General features: G+C 40.8%; 1 protein-coding gene across 1 annotated transcript in view; it reads left to right on the top strand.

The window, feature by feature from the left end:
* LOC138737352 (macoilin-like) overlaps positions 1–22,464 on the top strand; it is a 77,532-nt gene that overhangs the window by 38,121 nt on the left and 16,947 nt on the right. The window contains exons 5-7 of the mRNA XM_069888103.1: positions 501–679; positions 2,362–2,818; positions 15,015–15,041. Coding sequence (XP_069744204.1) covers positions 501–679; positions 2,362–2,818; positions 15,015–15,041 — 663 coding nt within the window. The remainder of the gene's footprint in view (positions 1–500; positions 680–2,361; positions 2,819–15,014; positions 15,042–22,464) is intronic.

Raw genomic sequence — 22,464 nt, 5'->3', positions numbered from 1 at the left:
TGAAGCATTTGATCTCAATGCACTTTATCCTCAATGCACTTGCTGATATAGCCAGTCACTGAGCTCTGTTTATATGATAGAAGCATATCAACACGAGTTGCTTCTGAACGAAAAACTAAGGATAGGGAAGTGTTTTTGCTTTGCATAGGGTGGGAATGGTTATGATTATGACCCACGAGCCAAGGCAGAGCACATCTATAGTTCAGAACCAAACGATTGACACTGTTCTGTATTTTGGTCAGATGGTGTACTAGAGAACCTGGACTTAGATTTGCAGGATTATGAAAATGGTGATTTTGAAGCAACAGACATTTAATGTTCTGAGAACTTCCATCAGAGGAACCCAACATGCTGATACATCCTCTATGGATTTTGTTTGAGATCTTTGATATGTTCTTGGGCATGGTGAATATTGCAGGTGGAAAGTTGCTGCATCTGGTCAACAGCATGTTTTATTTGTTTCTCATTTCCTTAAGTAACGATTTTTCCTTTTTTTTAAGCATAGGATATCCAATGGTGTCTTTTGGTTTTGAATTTAAAAGTTACATTTACCACAAAATTAAATTAAGGAAGCAAAAAGAAGTTCAAAATCAGAACACATTTTTCATGCAAATTCTTCAGCAAGCCTTACCCTCAGCAGAACAGCTGAAAACGGGGCAGGACCGGACATTCGACAAAGGTATTGGAAACTATTTCTCATGTCCCACAACTCTTTTACTTTGATAACATAATTCATGCAAAACTCTGTTTTCTTATCCACAAAGAGAGGAGGTAGCATAAGATGCATTTATCCAATATTTAAATAGAATCGGGTGGGAGTCCTTAAATGTCTTGACCCATGACCCAACAAAATTCTGTGACCCACTGCCTATGCTCGCACCAACATTCCATCCTTGTGAACCACTCACACTTTATCTCTGCTCACCATGCAGCCCAGCTGATGGTTTCTGCCCTGTTTTATGTGTTTATTAGCTCATCAACCATTGCCACTGCGGAAGGGGGTCAGGGAGTTGACAGAGAGAGGGCCACATTTCAGAAGAGATGGATAATAAGGCGTAATAGGACAGCCTCAGAATAGTTGTCAGCCCAAAGGGTGGACATTTTCAGGACAGCAAGACATGCAAATATCTAGATCAGTGGTTCTCAACCTTTTTCTTACCATTCACATACCACTTTAAGTAATCCCTATGCTCTCGATGCTCTGTGATTAGTAAGGGATTGATTAAGGTGGCATGTGAATGGGAAGGGATGGTTAAGAATCACAGCTCTAGACCCAATTGTTACTGAAATATTTTGCTTGAAAAAATTGTCATTGGCTCATTTCCTTTGGAGTTCTGAAACCATGCACATAACGAGTTAATTAGGTACAATTAAAACAGTGGTTTTCAAACTTTTTCTTTCCACCCACATACCACTTTAAGCAATCTCTTACTAATCACAGAACACCTATGGCATAGGGAATACTTAAAATGGTATGTGAGTGGAAAGAAAAAGATTGAGAACCACTGGACTAGATTCTGAGAGGGTTTTGGCCTTCAAACATGCTCTGCTATTTTATTAGATCATGACTACTTTAATTGCATTCCCAACTCTGTATTCCATCTGCATGTGGTCACCTTTCCCCTCTCCTCCCCACCCCAGCTCATCAAGCATCTGTATACAGGTAGTCCCCGACTAAGGACCTATGCAACTTATGACCATCTGTACATACGACCGAAAAAAAAAACATCTGCCATGCACATGATAATGACTGTCTCTCAGTTGCCATTCGGTAAGCGCGGTAAGTTCGCCAAAGAAGACGATCTCTACAATTTTAAAGGACAAAGAAAAAATAATGGAAGCAATGAAAGGTTCACATGTATGAAGACCACACTAGTAACAAAGTAATGACTTCTACACGCCATGCTAACAAACTTGCGACTTATGTCCATACTACCTGTACTTATAAATTAAAAATATTCATGGAATCTATTTTAAGGAGTAGAATTCCAAACTCTCTGAAAGAATTTCACCTCATCTTTATCATAAATAGGCAACTCTTTATTTTCAAGCAATAACACCTTGTTTCTACCTTAAATGACAGCCCTCTCCAGGCATTAGTCAGTTAAAACTTGTATCAACTGCTTTCAATGCAGTAATATCCTTCATTAAGAAAGGAGATCAGTATAATACACAGTGTGGTCTCACTAATGCCATATGAAGCTGATCCATTACCTCCCCGCTTTCATATTCAATACTTTTAGCAAGAAACAACAACCTTCACTGAAAATTAAAAAAACAACAAATGCTGGAAATGCAAATTAAATTGTTTTTCTTTGCAACTTCCTCATTCAATAAAATGATTATATTTTATTGCTTTAGCATCTAAAGGGCTCTCGCTGTGGTCTCTGTACCAGCAAGAAAATAAATCCTTTGAAATGGGGAAGAAATACAGTTTAGTCTTACCGGAACTGGAGTATAAAGAAAGAGGTAAAGAGATCGAGGTCCTAAAACAAACTCTTGCAGCTACTAATTGTTTACAAGCAACTGATTCTAGGATGAGTGAACCAGAATGTGTGGAAAACCATTTTATCAAAACAATGGGGTACGAATCATTTGGAAGTACCGAAAACCTGTGCCATGATGACTTATGTGCCGAAACCTCAAAAGCCTGCAAGCAAAAATCACCAAAGGTACTTGGTGCATCAAATGGCAATGTGATTTTTGCCAAGGTGGAGAAGAAGCAAAAATACTCAAGCAAAAGCACCAGCACACGCAAAATGATCTACGAGAATGGATCTTTGAATCACCAGAACAGCAAACCAGAAGCTGTGCTGAGGTAAGAAATCCTCATGTTGGCCTTAAATATTAAAAAAAATGCATGGTCAAATGTTGATGAGGTGTAATTGGTTAAATAAATGACAAATGGGTTCCAGGTCCATTGATCCCTTAAGGTTGCCATGCAAGTTGATTGAGTGGTTAAGGATGTGTTTGGTGTGTTGGCCTTCATTAGTTGGTAGACTGAGTTCAAGAGCTATAAGGTAATGTTGCTGCTCTATAAAACTCTGGTTAGACAACACTTGGAGTATTGCATTCAGATCTGGTCACCTCATTACAGGAAGGATAAATAAGCTTCAGAAAGGTTGTAGAGGAGATTTACCAGGATGTTGCCTGATTGGGAGAATATGTCATATGAAACAAGGCTGTCAGAACTTGAACTTTTCTCTTTTGAGCGTTGAAGGATGAAAGGTACACATATTAAATGATGAAGGGCTGAGTTACAGTGGACAGTCAGCACTTTTTTTTCCTGGGGCAAATATAAGAGGACCTCTGTTTAAGATGAGTGGAGGAAAGTTTAAAGCAGATGTCAGAGGTAAATATTTTACTCAGAGTAGTGGGTACTTGGAATGCATTGGCGGGAGTGGTGGTGGAGGCTGGTAAAATGGAGACATACAAAAGAGTTTTGGATAGGTACATGGATGTGAGATATGGTGTGTGGGGGAAGGATAATTTAGATTGTTGTGAACATTGTGGGTTGAGGGGCCTGTGGTGTAATGTTCTATGGTCTATATTAAAACATTAGTTAAGGATCTAGTTCAGCTGTCATGAAGTAGAATAATTCCTCATCATCATTATCATATATGTATCCAATATAGGATTGTAATCTTTTCTGAATATGTATTACTGTACATACATGTGTAATAGTCAATACCATGTAAAAGTTGACCTGGTATATTTGGCCCAAAAATCTGGTATTTTCCACTTATCATTTGTAAGTCAAACCCCCCCCCCCCCACCCCACTATTTTTTTGCCTGGTTGACTGCCCACCGGAGCTCCTGATATCACAACCACGGACCCTCACCTCAGCCACCCGCTCACCGGAGCTCCCAATTCCCCGACTGTGGACCCTTGCCTCAGCTGCCAGTCCATCCGAGCTCCCAACACCCCAACCATGGACCCTTGCCTCGATCACCCACCAATCTGACTTCCGACACCCCAACTCTCTCGATCTGCTGACAGCCTGACCAAGGACTCTTGCCTAGGCCCTGACCACCCACCAAAGTTCCCGACACTCTTAACACAGACTTAACTCCTAGTCCTAGCCGCCCACCCATCTGAGCTACCAATGCTTGTACTTACCATGGTCAAAAGTACTATGCATGTAATAGTCTAACCCCTAAATTTCACCTGAAAAATTGGTTCAGAAAATGTGCCTATTGCACAAAAGGTAATTAAAAATATCACTTGAATCTAAACATTAACTGAAACATGACATATGGATTCTAGTTAAAACAAATGACATGAATATACTAGGATTATTGAAATTTCAAATAAACCATCTAATGGTAATGTCTGCTATAATTACATTCAGCATGAAAACATACAGAAAAAATTAAAGCAAAAATACCTATGCTGGCCAGACAGTGATGTTATGCATCTCAAAAGGACAAACAGTTAAAGTTTTTTACCAATTGGATAGTGGTGTTTGTACCTTTCAAAAACACAACAGTCTCCAAACCTTCAGCCACTTTGGCTCTATCTTTCCCAGGAGCAGTCTATCTGAAAGAGAAGGTGAAGTGACTAATGAAGATTATTAGTAGCTGAGGGATATTGGTGTATTGCATTGATCAATGAATGAAGTGAATGAAACACTTGGCCACAAGTGGGAATTGATTATAGCTTTACTCACCCTGACCAGTCCAATGAGGTATTTAAAATTCTTGTTGTTTCAAGTCTTTGAACTCAAATTTTCCTCAACTGTTACCTCATCTCACTACTGCCTCATTCTGGTCAGAGGGCTTCCTGGCATCCTATGGGTTAAGGTTAGGTTAGTCTCTTCTCCTTCTACCAGGGCCTCTGGAGCTTCCACTCTTGCTTTAATACAGAAATGCTGGAAGAACTTGTGCAAACATGCAGTAAATGTGGAAAGAGAAATCAATCAATATTTTGGGTCAGCAACCCTTTCTAGAGTCTGTTTTTGCTTCAGATTCCAGTATCTGTGGTTTTAACTTTTTTCACCTCTTGTTCAGTTTGGTTATGTCCTGCAGCATGCTTCTAAAGGCAGAGGAATGACTTCCATCACCATTTACAGACAAAAACCATACACCTTTAGGAGATGCAGGCTGAGTGGAATCAACTCTTCATAATTAGGTAGTAAAAACACAGAAATGCGAGAGACCCGCTGACCTCCTCCAGCAATTCTGTGTTTTTACTACAATCACAGCATCTGTAGACTTTCATGTTTCACTCTTAATGGTTTGGGGTGGTGACACCTACTCAAACAATGGAGCTCAGTAGTTGTGTGGTCAGGTCAGTGGCAGCATGGTGAAAGCGGACTACATACATTTGTGTTATTGAAACTGCAGCGGGAATCTTGAATCTGTCCTGCACTTACGTCAAAAGGTCAATCAAATCAATATCTGATTTCTAGTGCCATCACTGAGCTCCTCCCTCCGTTCAGACTCAAGGTGTTTTTTTATGCAAATCAAAACACATTCATTTAAATGGTTAATTTCTAGCTATTAACAGATTTCAGATTTATTTTCAGATTTCTTGTCAGAGTACATATATGGCATCACATACAACCCTGAGATTCCTTTTTCCTGTGGGCACGACAGAATTACCACTAATCAGAAGTGCAAAAAATAAACTGTACACAGCATAAACATGTAAACAATTAAAATAACTGTAAACAAATAATGAATGTAAACAAACTGGCTGTGCAATACAGAGAGAACAAAAGAAAACCAATAAAGTGCACAAGTAAGAGTCCTTAAATGAGTCTCTGATTAGGTTTGTCATTGAGGTATCTGATGATGGAGGGGTAGCAGCTATTCTTGAACTTGGTGGTGCGAATCTCGTAGCACCTATACCTCTTTCCTGGCAGCAGTGAGAACAGAACATGTGGTGGATGGTGTGGGTCTTTGATGATTGCAGCTGGCCTCCAATGGCAGCGTTCCCTGTCGATGTACTCAATAGTGGGGAAGGTTTTGTCTGTGATATCCTGGGCTCTGTCCACTACCTTTTGGAGGGCTTTACGCTCAGGAGTATTAGTGTTTCCGTACAAGACCATGATGCAGGTGGTCAACACACTTTCCACCACACCTATATAGAAATTTGCCAGGGTTTCTGGTGTCATACCAAACCTCTGCAAATTCCTGAAGAAGTTGAGATGCTGTTGTGCTTTCTTCACGATGCCATTTAGTGTGTTGAGCTCAAGAAGGATCCTCCAAGATAGCAACTCCCAAGAACAAGTTTGCTCACCCTCTCCATCTCTAATTCCCCCAATGATCATGTTGAAGATGTTGAAGTTTTCACTCATTGGAAAAAATATTGACTTTAGTAAGGCTGAAAAGTAATAAAATGGGCAAAAGCAGATGGGATTCTGGGATTTATGAATAAAGTATAAGAGCAAATAAGTCATGGTGAACATTTATAAAGTTCTAATTAGAGGACGGAGTATTATGGCAGTTATCGATACTGCAGTTTAGGAGAGATATGCAAATTTTGGACAGGGTGCAGAAGAGAATCACCCCGAATGAGAGACTTTATAAACATTATGTGGATAAACAATAAATAATGGGATTGTTCTCCTTGAAACAAATGAATTTGCAATCTGACGGAGGTATTTAAACTTTATGAAGGGTGTAGACGGAATTGATGGAGAGAAATTGTTGCTATTGGAGGAACAGTCAAAAATGAAGAGACAGAATGAAGGTGATTGACAAAAGAACTGCCATTAACACAGGAATTTTTTTAGCATCCGATGGTTGAGTTTAGAGTCTTTTAACCAAAATGTCTGTGCTGTGTTAAGTCTGCACCCTTCAAACCCTTTTAAATGTCATGAGAATATCTCCTCCCCCACCCTCCATCACCTCATCCAGCAGTGTATTGCAGACTCCAACTAATCTCTGTGTGAAAATTTCTCCCTCACATCCCTCTAGCTCACCTGACTCTAAACATTGAACCTATACCCACTTGTCACCAGGACAGCACACAATGCTCCAATGTGTTATAACATAATGTTCCAGATCTTATATTCTATGCCATGGCTAATGAAGATAAGCATTCCATTAGCCTTTTTCACCACCTTATGCACCTGAGCTACTCATTCATTGGCCTGTACCAGGGACCCCTTTGTTCTATAACACTCCCCAGGGCTCTGCCACTTGCACTGTGCATTTTCCCCTTGTTTCACTTCCAAAATGCATCACCTCATATTTGCCTAGATTATGTTCCATCTGCCAATGCTTCGCCCAACTTTCCAGTTGATCAAGACAAGCCTTCTTTCTCCCTATAGCACCATCAATTTTCAAATAATCTGCCAAACATATCATGCTGTGTTTTTATACATTAAAGACATCAATACTTGTCACAAATATCATGGGCTCTAGCACCAATCCTTCTAGTACATCACCAGTCACAAACTTCCAATAAGAGAGGCAACCCTTTACCACCATCCTTTGCCTTCTATTCACGCCAGTTTGGGATCCAATTTGCTATCTTCCCTGGGATCCCATGGGTCTAACGAACTTACCATGAGGGGCCTTGCTTAAGGTCTTATTAAAAAACAATCAAATTTGTAAGATAGAATTTTTCCTATGCTGACTATCCATAATCAATCCCTGCCTATCCTTTTGGAGATACATACTGCCCCTTAAGTTTTTTTCTAACAGTTTCCCTATCACTTACAAACCTATAGCCCTACAAGTTTATCTGGCTTAATCCTGCTTTTATTTTAATAAATAACATTGTTTAGTTCCCTGGCCAACTAGTACTTCCCTGTGAGGTTAGTCAAAAAGGTTCAGTCACGTGGTATTCATGTTGAGGTAGTAAACTGGATTTGATATTGGCTTTATGGGAGAAGCCAGAGAATAGTAGTGGATGATTGGCTCTCAGACCAGAGGCCTGTGACTAGTGGTCTGCCTTAAGGGATCAGTGCTGGGACCATTGATGTTTGTCACCTATATCATTGATCTGAATAATAATGTGGTAAATTGGATCAGCAAGTTTCCAGATAACACTAAGATTGGAGGTGCAGTGCTTAGCGAGAAAGGCTTTCAGAGCTTGAAGAGGGATCTGGACCAGCTGGAAAAATGGGTTGCAAATTGGCAGATGGAATTTAATGCAGACAAGTGTGAGGTGTTGCAGTCTGGAAGGACAAACCAAGGTAGAACAGACATAGTAAATGGTAGGGCACTGAGGTGTGCGGTAGAACAGAGAGATCTGTGAATGCAGACACATAATTCTCTGAAAGTAGCATCACATATGGATAGGGTCATAAAGAGAGATTTTGGCACATTGGCCTTCATAAATCAAAATACTGAGTATCAGAGTTAGGATGATATTGGTAAAGAGTATGTGTCATTGGTGAGGCCATATTTGGAGAATTGTGTGCAGTTTTCGTCATCTAACTACAGGAAAGATATCAATAAGATTGAAAGAGTGCAGAGAAGATTTACTATGATGTTAAGGAACTGAGTTACAGGGAAAGGTTAAACAGGTTAGGACTTTATTCCTGGATCTTAGAAGAATGAGGTGAGGTATGATAGAGGTTTAAAAAATTAAGATAGAGATAGTGTAAATGGGGGGCAGCGTGGCAAGATGGCGTAGAGTCTAGACGTGCAATCTCGACCTCTCTGGCCAGACTTTTAAATACCTTTTTTTTAACCCTTTGTTTCCAAGTTTAAATTTTTTAAATTTTAGTTTAAAGTATTAAGGAATTATTATGGCCACTAATGGTAAAAAGACTAAATCTCAAATTCAAAAGAAAATACATTTTCGAAGTGCTGAAGATTTGGGGCCTAGATGACTTGAAGCAGCCCCAGGCTCAATTTATTCATTGCCTAAATCCCAAGGATTGCCTGTGGAGGCTGAAAAGGAAATACATCAGGTAGCATTACAATCTGAAGAAGTCGTTTTTCTTTGCGAATGGATGAGAAGACAACAAGATGCGGGGGGAGACCAGCGGCGACTCCCTGAAGAAGTCGGGATGCCGTCGCTGGGAGTCCAGACCCGCAGTAAATCTTTTAAAATGCCTTTTGTTGAATTGCAGCAGGAGCTGCAGTTACCTTGTTCTGCCACCATGTCAGAGAGAGCAGAGCTGAGATTTACAGATTCACAATGTATGCAATTAAATGCAGTTATTCAACCGATGTTGACATCTCTAATGAATGAGATGTTCAAATGAATGCTGGTATAAGATCAGCCATGATCTGTAAAATGGCGGTGCTGGCTTGACGGGCCGAAGGGCCTACTCCAGCTCCTATTGTCTATTGTCTATCCCCGATCCAAACACTGGCACCACCTGGACTACATCCTGGTGCGAGAAAGTGACAAACGAGATGTGCTCCACACCAGGGTCATGCCCAGCGCGGAATGCCACACTGACCACCGGCTGGTTCGCTGCAAGCTCAACCTTCACTTCAAGCCAAAACCCAGGAACAGTAAAACCCCCAGAAAGAGGTTCAATGTTGGAAACCTGCAGTCAGACGAAGCGAGAGGAAACTTCCAGGCAAACCTCAAAGCAAAGCTCGACGATGCAATCCGCCTCACGGACCCGTCGCCTGAAACCCTCTGGGATCAGTTGAAGACTACCATACTGCAATCCACTGAAGAGGTACTGGGCTTCTCCTCCAGGAAAAACAAGGACTGGTTCGACGAAAACAGCCAGGAAATCCAGGAGCTGCTGGCAAAGAAGCGAGCTGCCCACCAGGCTCACCTTACAAAGCCGTCCTGCCCAGAGAAGAAACAAGCCTTCCGTCGCGCATGCAGCCATCTTCAGCGCAAACTCTGGGAGATCCAAAATGAGTGGTAGACTAGCCTCGCCAAGCGAACCAAGCTCAGCGCGGACATTGGCGACTTCAGGGGTTTCTACGAGGCTCTAAAGGCTGTGTACGGCCCCTCACCCCAAGTCCAAAGCCCGCTGCGCAGCTCAGACGGCAAAGTCCTCCTCAGCAACAAGATCTCCATCCTCAACCGATGGTCAGAACACTTCCAATCTCTTTTCAGTGCAAAACCGCTCAGTCCAAGATTCCGCTCTGCTCCAGCTCCCTCAACAGCCCCTAAGGCTAGAGCTGGATGAGGTCCTCACCCAGGATGAGACATATAAGGCAATCGAACAACTGAAAAGTGGCAAAGCAGCAGGTATGGATGGAATCCCCCCAAAGGTCTGGAAGGCTGGCGGCAAAACTCTGCATGTCAAACTGCATGAGTTTTTCAAGCTTTGTTGGGACCAAGGAAAACTGCCTCAGGACCTTCATGATGCCACCATCATCACCCTGTACAAAAACAAAGGCGAGAAATCAGACTGCTCAATCTACAGGGGAATCACGCTGCTTTCCATTGCAGGCAAAATCTTCGCTTGGATTCTCCTAAATAGAATAATACCTAGTGTCGCCGAGAATATTCTCCCAGAATCACAGTGCGGCTTTCGTGCAAACAGAGGAACTACTGACATGGTCTTTGCCCTCAGACAGCTCCAAGAAAAGTGCAGAGAACAAAACAAAGGACTCTACATCACCTTTGTTGACCTCACCAAAGCCTTTGACACCGTGATCAGGAAAGGGCTTTGGCAAATACTAGAGCGCATTGGGTGCCCCCCAAAGTTCCTCAACATGATTATCCAACTGCACGAAAACCAACAAGGTCGGGTCAGATACAGCAATGAGCTCTCTGAACCCTTCTCCATTAACAATGGCGTGAAGCAAGGCTGTGTTCTCGCACCAACCCTCTTTTCAATCTTCTTCAGCATGATGCTGAACCAAGCCATGAAAGACCTCAACAATGAAGACGCTGTTTACATCCGGTACCGCACGGATGGCAGTCTCTTCAATCTGAGGCGCCTGCAAGCTCACACCAAGACACAAGAGAAACTTGTCCGTGAACTACTCTTTGCAGACGATGCCGCTTTAGTTGCCCATTCAGAGCCAGCTCTTCAGCGCTTGACGTCCTGTTTTGCGGAAACTGCCAAAATGTTTGGCCTGGAAGTCAGCCTGAAGAAAACTGAGGTCCTCCATCAGCCAGCTCCCCAGCATGACTATCAGCCCCCCCACATCTCCATCGGGCACACAAAACTCAAAACGGTCAACCAGTTTACCTATCTCAGCTGCACCATTTCATCAGATGCAAGGATCGACAACGAGATAGACAACAGACTCGCCAAGGCAAATAGCGCCTTTGGAAGACTACACAAAAGAGTCTGGAAAAACAACCAACTGAAAAACCTCACAAAGATAAGCGTATACAGAGCCGTTGTCATACCCACACTCCTGTTCGGCTCCGAATCATGGGTCCTCTACCGGCATCACCTACGGCTCCCAGAATGCTTCCACCAGCGTTGTCTCCGCTCCATCCTCAACATTCATTGGAGTGCTTTCATCCCTAACGTCGAAGTACTCGAGATGGCAGAGGTCGACAGCATCGAGTCCACGCTGCTGAAGATCCAGCTGCGCTGGGTGGGTCACATCTCCAGAATGGAGGACCATCGCCTTCCCAAGATCGTGTTATATGGCGAGCTCTCCACTGGCCACTGTGACAGAGGTGCACCAAAGAAAAGGTACAAGGACTGCCTAAAGAAATCTCTTGGTGCCTGCCACATTGACTACCGCCAGTGGGCTGATATCGCCTCAAACCGTGCATCTTGGCGCCTCACAGTTTGGCGGGCAGCAACCTCCTTTGAAGAAGACCGCAGAGCCCACCTCACTGACAAAAGGCAAAGGAGGAAAAACCCAACACCCAACCCCAACCAACCAATTTTCCCCTGCAACCGCTGCAACCGTGTCTGCCTGTCCCGCATCGGACTTGTCAGCCACCAACGAGCCTGCAGCTGACGTGGACATTTTACCCCCTCCATAAATCTTCGTCCGCGTAGCCAAGCCAAAGAGAGAGATAGAATTAAGTATGGTTAAGACACGTGTGGGTGCATCTTTTGAAGAATTAAAAAAATTTCAGACTGCTTTTTTGGACTGAAAACAACAAGTGACTTCTAACACAGAAAAAATGTTGAAGGTGGAAAAATCAGTCATAGAATTAAGAGATCGTGAGAAAGAGCTAGAAAGAAAAATAGATTATTTGGAAAATCAAAGCAGAAGGAATAATGTGAAAATTGTTGGTTTGCCAGAAGGTATAGAAGGACAAGACCCTCTTCGTTTCTTTAAAGACTGGATTCTGCAAATATTAGGGCAAGAATTTTTCTCTGGGGGATTGGCACTGGAAAGAGCCCATAGAGCTTTAAGAAGAATACCCCCGAGACCAGTAATAATTCGATGTCTGAGTTATTTGGACAGAGAAGTAATACTTTGACTTGCAGTACAAAATGCGAGACAACGACAAACCCCATTATTGATTCAGAATAGTAGAGTCTTTTTTTATCCTGATCTGAGTCAAGATGTCATTTAACGTCGACATCAATTTAATCCAGTTAAAGAAGTTTTGTGCCGTAAAGGTTATAAGTCTACTTTTCGTTACCCTGCAGTGTTGAAGGTCTTTTATGGAGACTATCAATTTGGGTTTTTTGAAACTGATTGTGAAGCAATGATTTTTGGTGACTCATTGCTGGATTATCATTGCTCACCATTATCTCCTAAAGAAAAATTTGATAGTTCTGGAAATGGAAGAAATGGCAGAAATGGAAAAAATGGGAATGGAAAGAGTCTACCTCCTTCTGAAATGGGATCTTCAAGACTGGAGTCTTTTGGATGAAAAGAAGAATTTTCTTATTTTATTTTTTCTTTCGTTATTATGATACTTGGATGTTGCTGATTGTTTGACTGGGGAGGGGGAGATTTGCACTAAGTTCTTTACTAGTCATCAGCCACTGGTGGGTGATCCACACCCAATTTTTGTTTAGGGGATTACTACCTTTTGGTAATTTTTTTGGGGGGGAATTTTTTATTGTTTTTTTTATTATTATTTTTTAACGTATTTTTTAGTTTTTAATTTGTGATTTTTTTATTGGAGGGCCTATATACGTTGATTTGAGTTTTTATATAAAGATGCTCCGTTAATGAAAAAAATTAAAACTGATTTGATTAAATGGAAAGATTTACCTATTAATTTGATGGGAAGGATAAATACAATTAAAAATGAATATCTTTCCGCGTATACAATATTTGTTTCAATCTATTCCGTATTTAATTGATAATTTTTTTTTAGATTTAAATAAAATGGTTAGGGAGTTTTATGGAGGGGTAAATTTTCGAGAGTAGCTTTGAATAAATTAACTTGGAAATATGAGTTATGGGGACTACGTTTACCACATTTTCAAAATTATTATGAGGCAGCCCAACTTAAATTTATTAGTTCATTGATGGATTTGGTACGGCCTCCTAGTTGGGCTAAAATTGAGATGGCAAGTATTTCTGAATTTGAAATACATCAATTTTTGTTTAGGTGGAATGTGAATTTGTTACAACAATATAATGTGCCTATATTAAAACATTTAATGAAGTTATGGATAAAGAAAAATAAAATGATAGATTCTAGGGGTAAATTATTGGCTTTGACTCTGTTGTATAATAATCAACTTATTTCTTTTTCAATACATAATCAAAATTTATTGCATTGGAGATTTAAAGGTGTGGAAAATTTGGGAGATTGTTTTAAAGAGGGTAAGTTTTTATCTTTTAATCAGATGAGGGAAGATTTTGGTATTGATAAGAATTCTTTATTTCTTTATTATCAAATTTGATCTTTGGTAAAATGTATGTTTGGTAGAGATATGATTTTACCTAAAATGACTAAATTTGAGACTTCCCTTATGAAGGTACCAGAGAAGGGTTATATTTCATTTATGTATCAAATATTACAGGATGGTATGGATAAAAAGGGTTGGGATAGATCTAAAATTAAATGGGAAGCGGATATTGGTTTTACTTTTTCTGAAGAGGATTGGTTAGATATCTGTTATGATAGTGTAACTAGATTGATAAATGCATGTTATGCAATGATTAATTACAATTTTTTACATCAATTATATATGACACCTGAAAAATTTAAAAAATATGGCTTTAATGAATCAGATTTGTGTTTTAGATTTGGTGATATGGATGGAACTTTTTTTCATGCTGTTGGTCATGTATACAATCTTTCTGGAAGAAAATTCAATCGTTTTTAGAATATCTGTATAAGATAAAAATAATTTTAGATCCAACAGTATTTTTATTGGGTAGTTTGCAACCTCTAAAAGGCTTGGGATTAGATAAGTTTCAGCTTGCTTTTGTATATTTAGCTTTATCCGTAGCGAAAAAATGTATTGCTAGTACGTGGAAAGATACAAATATGATTGATATTAATAGATGGCATAATGAGATGAGATATTGTTTAATAATGGAAAAAATTACATATGTTTTGCATGATAATTATAATTTTTTTATTAATAAGTGGTTGTTATACTCAGAATATTTACATTTCAATTTATATTGATTAGATTTTAATATGTATATTTAACTTTTTTTTAATATTCTTTCTTTTTTCTTTTTTTATGGCTCTCCTTAGGAGAGTTGGCTGAAGGGGGGGGATCTTTTCTCTTTTTTTTATTTATATATTAAAAAACCATGTTCATGTTTAATTGCTGTATATGTCATATATTATTTGTTTTTTTGAACGAATAAATAAAGTTTTTTTAAAAAGTTAGAGTAAATACAAGTAGGCTTTTTCCACTGAGATTAGGTGAGATACAAACTGGAAGACATGGGTTCAGGGTGAAAGGGAAAATATTTAAGGAGAACATGAGGGGAACCTTCTTCAGACAGATAATAGTGGGAGTGTGGAATGAGCTGCCAGTTGAAGCGGTAAATGCGGGTTCAATTTCAACATATAAAAAAATTATACAGGCACATGGATGGGAGAGGTATAGAGGTTAATGGACTGAGTGCAAGTCAGTGGGACTAGGCAGAATAATAGTTTGGCACAGACTAGAAGGGCCAAAGGGCCTGTTTCTGCTATAATGCTCTATGGTTCTATCATTTTATGTGGCTAATCAAGATGTAAAAATGTCTTTTGAAGTGCCAACAATCTACTTCCTTTTCTCTAGATACATTTCATCAGGCCCTGGAAAAAGGTATGCATCACAAATGTCCAGCATCTCCTCCTTCCTAATGCTCCCTTGCTCTGGATCATCACTATCCCTTGCTATGAACTCTCCATCTACTATACCGTGTCTACTCTTCTGATGGATCTCACTTGGTGTATATTCTGTATTTGATTCTCCACCTATTGTATTGATATTCCATATCCCAACCCTCTACGGAATTAGTGTACACCCTCCCCAACAGTATAAGCAAACCTCCCTGCAAGGATATTAGTCCCTTCTAGTTCAGGCTTTGCACAAATCCCTCCTTCCCCAGAAGTAGTCCAAATGATCCTAGTGCTCCCTCCTGCATGTTCACATGTTCATTTTACCTATCCTTTTCTATACTCTCTACCATGTGAACAGGTTGTAATCCAGAGTTTACAACCCGGGAGGTCATATGCTTTGAACTTTCACTTAACTTCCTAAATTGGATTACCTGATACAGGTAATGAAACAGTTCCATTGGAACTATCAGCTTTTACCAGAAAAATCTGGGCCACTGCATTCAAATAAAATTATAAATAGCATATCTGTTAGTCTCAAACTATAAATGGGTCAATTATTTTTGTTTCTCTTCTTCAAACTCTTGCACTGGGAAAGTCTACTTCTACATTCTAAACACTACATAAAGTCTAAACACTACATTCTACTTAAATTGATTCAAGGGCAGTTTTTTGACACAAAATGAAAATAATATTATGCAGAGCTATTTGTAACTTAACGACATGTTAAAACAATATCCATCATCTAAAAAGGATGACAATAATCATAATATTTTTGTAAAGTACATAGCTTTAATGTTTATCTACATAACCAGTGGGCAGCAAGGTTAATATGGTGTTTAGCGCAATGCTGTTACAGCACCAGCGATTGGGACTGGGGTTCAAATTCCACTCTGTAAGGAGTTTGTACGTTCTCCCCTTGTCTGCGTGGGTTTTCCCCAGGGATCTGGTTTCCTCCCACTTTTTGAAACATAATTGGGGTTGAAGGTCCACTTACAGGACCTGTTGGTGTAATTTGGCAGCATGGGCTCGTGGACTAAAATAGCCTGTACCATGCTTTATGTCGACATTTTTAAAACTATAAAATTCAGACCCTTGGCATGAGCAGTCATCAACGTCCTCCTTAATAGGTTATTGAATGGAAGGTTCTATTCAAGGGTTGATCTAACCAGAGCTCATTCCCTCCTCTGTCTTACTAATTCTGGCTGTATGTTTCATTATACAATTATTAGTGGGTATTATAGTTATTAATGTCACTGGATTGTAATCCAGGTGACATGAGTTCAAAGCTAACATTAGGGTTTTCAAATAATTATAAATGGAATAAAAAGCTACTATCAATGTAACAACTGGATTATTGTAGAAACCCGTGGAGATCAGTAATATCCCTCAGGGAAGGAAATTTGCTCTACAGGCATTTAACTTGCATGTTCTATATGCGACTTCAAGCTCATTGTGATATAGTTAACATCTATCTGCCTCATCCACTAAGGGACAATCAGGGATGGACAATTAATAACAATCTCCTCCCATGAATAAATTAATATTTTTGCTGAATGCCTCTTGCATCTGTTGTATAAATTTAGTTTACTATTGAATCAGAATCAAGATTTATTGACATGAACAAGTCATGAAACCATCTTACAACATTATATAACAAAAATAATAATAAGACTAATAGTGCATGAAAAGTAAGTCTTTAGTTCATTGACTATTCAGGAATCTGATGGCAGTGGGGAAGAAGCTGTCCTTGAGTCACTGAGTGCTCATCTTTAGGCTCCTGTACCTTTTTCCCAATGGTAGGCAGAGTGAAGAGGGCATGGCCTTGGTGGTGGGGGGTATTTTAGGAGAGAAGCGCTGTTTTTAAAGATACTACCTCATGTAGATGTCCTTGATGGAGTGAAGTCTGGTGCCAGTGATGTAGCAGGCCAAGTTAACAACCCTCTGAAGTTTTATCTTGTCCTGATGGTTGGCGCCTCCATACCAGGCAGTGAAACAACCAGCCAGAATGCTCTCCACGGTACACCTGTAGAAGTTTACAAGAGTCTTTGGTGACATATCGAACCTCCTCAGACACCTCACAAACTATAGCCAGCCTTTTTTGTGATTGCATCAACGTTAAGGATCCAGGACAGATCCTCAGAGATATTGACACCTATAAATTTGAAGTTCTTGACTCTCTCCACGACTGAGCTCTTGTTGAGGACTGGGTCATGTTCCCCTGACTTCCTTCTGAAGTCCACAATCATCTTCTTGGTTTTACTGATGTTGAGTGCGATGTTGTTGAAATTACGCTATTCAATGAGCTGATCTATCTCCCTCCTGTAGGCTTCCTCACTGTCGTTTGTGATTCTGCCGACAACTGTAGTGTCATCAGCAAACTTGTAGTTCACATTGGAATTGTGCCTGGCCACACAGTCATGGGTGTATAATGAGTAGAGCAATGGGCTAAGCACACATCCTTGGGCCGCACCTGTGTTGATAATCAGTGAGGAGGAGACGTTGTTTCCAATTCATACTGACTGTGGTCTTCCAATGAGAAAATCAACGATCCAGTTGCAGGGATCCAGATCCTTATTGACTGAGAATCCTGGATCTCATTTGACTTTATTGAAAACTGAGTCAAGGTCATTGGTGGAACAGCAGGCACACTTTTTACCTTTCCATCAGTTTCACCTTCTTGTCCATTCTGCCACAGCTGCAATTATTCTCCTTTATGTCCAACCCTTTCTGGAGGGGTTTGTCCATAGTGAAGATGAACCTGTTGGGACCATAAAAATGGAAACAATTGGAATTATCAGAGGCAGCTGGATGTGGCACTGGTGACAATCCAAGGGGTTTGCATCTTAGATATGGGGCAAATCGCGGAAGTGATGTAACATAGGCGACCTCCAATGTTCACTTAACAGAAATTCATGAATATAGAATTCACAAAACAATACAAAATATTCTGGGAATCTGAATAAAAGTTCTCTCTTATGAAATTTAATGTGAGGAAAAAGTCAATAAACATTTTTTTAAACTCACATTGTTTGACTCATGCACAGATGACATGGCTTCAAATTATGGAAAATTCAATACAAACCAGGGCCCTTTACATGGGGGTCACCTGTACTTCAACACACTCCATCTAGGATAAAGTAACCTTCCCTTGATCAGCATCCCATCCATCACCCTGAGCATTCACTGCCACCATCTTTGATCTGTGGGGTGGAGTGGGTATCATTTACGAGGTACACTGCAGCCATTTATTAAGGCTTCTTAACATAACATCCAATATTGTACAAGAATAGCACATAGTGTACATTAGAAGCTATCATCTTCAAGTCCCCTTCTGTATTACACACCACCCAGCCTACCCAACATTACTGTGGGATTACCTTCACTTGAACAGCACAGTGCAAGCCCTTCGGCCCTCAATGTGGTGCTGACCCATATATTCTTTAAATTAAAAAAAGTACTAAACTCTCCCTACTTCGTAACACTCTATTTTCCTTCCATCCATGTGCTTGAGTCTCTCAAATCCTTCTAATGATTCAGCCTCCACCATCATCCCTGATAGAAGCAGTTCAAGCAGGTAGCCCACAAACACTTATTGAAGAACAACAGGGGATGGGCAGTAAAGGCTAGTTGCCCTCAGATTCCACAAAATAAATAAGTTAAAAACAAGTCCTGACTCAAACAGAATGAGAGCATCTATGAACAAGAAGGTGAGATTAGGAATTTAATGACATCGGGACATACTTCTGTATACCTAAAACACTGCCCTTGATCTCTGCTTTTATGAAGATGATTAAATGAGCGACACCAACTGAGGGCAATTAGAGGTGACCTGAAACCACCAACAATAACTTGGCCTCTGGAGTCATCAGGAAGCAGCTGGCTGATACCGGCAAATGTAAAACACTCTCGAAGGTTAATGTGTGCCTTCCAATTCTATAACTGATTGAATTTCTGATACAATGTGGATCCTACCTATCAATGACATATTTCAAATGGACTCATGGAATAAAATTAATTTTTAATTTGAATGATCCAATTTTAAGTAATTTTAAATGCATATCCTTGACCTCCATGTTGAAATTCAATATTTGCTTGATATTACTTAACCCAAGCAAAAAAATCTAGCAATTCCATTGAGTACTGGAAATCTAACCCAGGAAATGTTGAGTAAGCACCATTGCCTTTGAATGAAAATGACTGATGGGCTTAAGGAGAGACCTTGCTCTGGAAGTGGTATTAAACAAGAAATTCTGCAGATGCTGTGATTGAGTGTCGTCCACACATGTACTGGAGAGTTTCAGCAGGTTACGCAGCATCCATATGAAGTAAAGGGTAGCCAACATTTCGGGCCTGAGCACTTCATCAAGGTCCTGTAAGTGGTATGATCTTCTGCAATTATGATGAGAATAAAGCATTTCTCGATGTCGTGGCTAGCTAACAGAGAATGTAATAAACGCATAATAACTTCCAATATCATGACCTCAGGATTTTCACCACTTTGCTGCTAATAAGTTGACTCCAAAGATTCGAAAATGGCGGTGCTGCCAGAACCATTGTAATGGTAGCACTGCCACTGGTGCAAACCTGCGGGGAGCGAGGAGCGGAGATACAGTGCTCCCATGGGGTACAACTGCCCAGTCAACTGCCATCAGCTCTGCCCAGGCTTTGAGCAGCTCGTTAAAGGAGCCAATGGTAGTTTATTTAAAATCCTGTGACCACTGGGTTTGTACCCAAGATGGCGGCACCTATAATAGGCAGTAGCCACGAAGGGTTGCAGACTTCAGGAGAGTGGAGGACTGGCACAGGGCACCAGAAAATGGGGAGACCATCCTCCATCTGAGAAGGAGAAGCTGAGGAGATGATCCACAGAACAGTGACCACGGCAGCGGACCATTGAGGGGACTCTGTGACTGAAAGACCCACGCATGTGGCAGGCTGCTGGCGACCCGAGGCTAGAAACCCATGGAGGCAGATGGCTGCTGGAGACTATTGTCAGGAGACTCGTGCCAGGCTGTGGACTGTGGAAGACAGGCTCAAAACTAGCTGAAGGGATACCAGATACCAGAACTGGGATGCAAAGGGGTGCCGAAGGTCCAGAAGGATTCCTGATGGTGTCGAAGGTTCGGATCTGGAGCTTGGGTTGCCAATGGTTTGGATTGGACTCTGTGTGGCTGTGGAGGCTGTGGAAGTGCTGGAGGTGAATCTACGGACACTCAGTGGCTCTTGGGGGTGGGGGGGGGAACTCTCTTTTGCTTCTCTTTTTCTGTTATTGTAAGATGCACTTCAAGCAATTTCTGCCGATGGCAAATCTGTCCGCCTTACAGCAGGCAAAAGCAATTTCATGTAATATGACACTGTTTTATTACTATGAAAATAAATTGAATCTTGATCTTGATCTTGAATCTTGATCTTGAAGTGCAGTCACTCTTGTGCAAATAAAATGTCAGCCAATGCAAAAACAACATCTTCCACAGACAGCAGTGAAGTAATTGGACACAGATTCTACATCAGACATTGGTCTAGGAAATCTTTAACACTTTGCTTCTTGCAATACCATCAATCTGTCACGTCAGTTGTCCATTTCACATGAACAAAGACCCCCATTGTCCAAAAAGGCACAGGAACCGGTTCCTCAGCACCCCCATGCTTATACTGTACTAATCAGTATGTCTATATCCCACCAATCCTTGCCTATCATTACACACACTTCCCACTCTGTGCAAAAGTCTGCCTCACACTTCTGCTTCTATCCTCTCATCTAAAGCTCCAGTATTTGGGAAGAAAGACTATCTCTCCCTTCCAGACCTCTCATAATTTTATTAATTTTATATACTTCTTTCAGGCAATCCTTCAGCTTCTGATACTCCAGCGTGAACAACCCAAAATCGTCCAGTTTCTCCTTCCAGCTAACACTCTCTAATTGTGAACCTGTTCTGCTCTCTCTCCAAAGATTCCACACTCTTCCAAAAATGTAGGGACCAGAACTGCATTCAGTGATCCAAATGTGGCCTAATCAACGTTTCATACAACGGCAACATGAAGTGCAAGCTTTTATATTTATTGCCCTGAAGACAAACATTCTTTACCACTCATTTCTACATTCAATTTTTAAAAATTTAGACATACAACACAGTTACAGACCCTTCTGGCCACGAGCCCATACCACCCAATTGACCTACAACACCCACATGTTACGAAGGGTAGTAGGAAACCGGCACACCCAGAGGAAACCCACGAAGGCACGGGGAGAACATGCAAACTCCTTAGAGACAGCACCAGATTCAAACCCTAGTCGGTGCTGTAATAGCATTGCACAACTTATGTAGCTACTTTCAAGAAGTTTGAACGCACCCCAAGATCTCTCTGAAGATCTAGGCTCCCAAAGCTAACTGCAGACTTTCCATTGACTTTTGACCTCCCAAAGTGCAGCACCTCGCACTTGTCTGGATTAAATTTCACCTGTCATTTCTCGGCCTTCATTTCCAACTGATTTATATCCTGTTTTATCCTTTGATAACTTATCTCACTATCCACAGCTCTGACAATTTTTGTGTCATCAGCAAACTTATTAATCAGCCCACATACATTTTGGTCCATATCATTTGCAGGTATCACAAACAACAGATGACCCAGCACTTATCTCTGCGGAACACCACACATCGCAGCCCTTCAGTTATAATAACTCCCTCCACCACTAACCACTGTCTTCTATGGCCAAACCAATTCTGAATCCAATCTACCAAGTCTCCATGGATCTCATATAACTTGATTTTCTGGATCAGCTTACCATGAAGGACCTTGATGAATGCTTTACTATAGTCGATTTAGACCACATCAACTGCCTTATCCTCATCAATCATCTTTTTCACCTCCTCAAAAAAAATGCAATCAAGTTTGTAAGTTGTGACCTTCCACCGCACAAAGATATGCTAACTGTCCCTAATACATATGGGCTTTTCCTGTCTCTAAGAATCTTCCCTTCCACTGATTTAATGTCACTGACCTGTAATGTACTGGATTGTTCCTCGTCTTTGAACTATTTTGACAAAAGAGTGAGCCTCTACTATATTTCTCATCAGAGAAAGGAGAGTGCAGTAATCCCTCCCTAAATGGCTACCACGGAATCTATGTTTAAACCTTTTCGGTATCAGTGGGAGAAAAGGCATGATTTTGATGAAGGGTTCTGACCTGAAATGCCAACCATTCTTTTTCTCCCACTGATGCTGCTCAACCTGCTCAGTTGGCCATCTCTGAAGCAAAGTGGCAATTTTGGAGGAAGCTAGAGACAGAGACAGATACACACCAGCTATGGCAGGGAGTACAGGCCATTACAGGCTACAGAGCAAGGGAGAACATTATAATTGGCTTTGATGCTTCATTGCCCAATGAGATGAACACCTTCTATG

This window comes from Narcine bancroftii, chromosome 6 (genome assembly GCF_036971445.1).
Source record: "Narcine bancroftii isolate sNarBan1 chromosome 6, sNarBan1.hap1, whole genome shotgun sequence".
In the NCBI taxonomy this organism is placed as follows: Eukaryota; Metazoa; Chordata; class Chondrichthyes; order Torpediniformes; family Narcinidae; genus Narcine; species Narcine bancroftii.
This window is presented reverse-complemented; position numbering and strand designations above follow the sequence as displayed.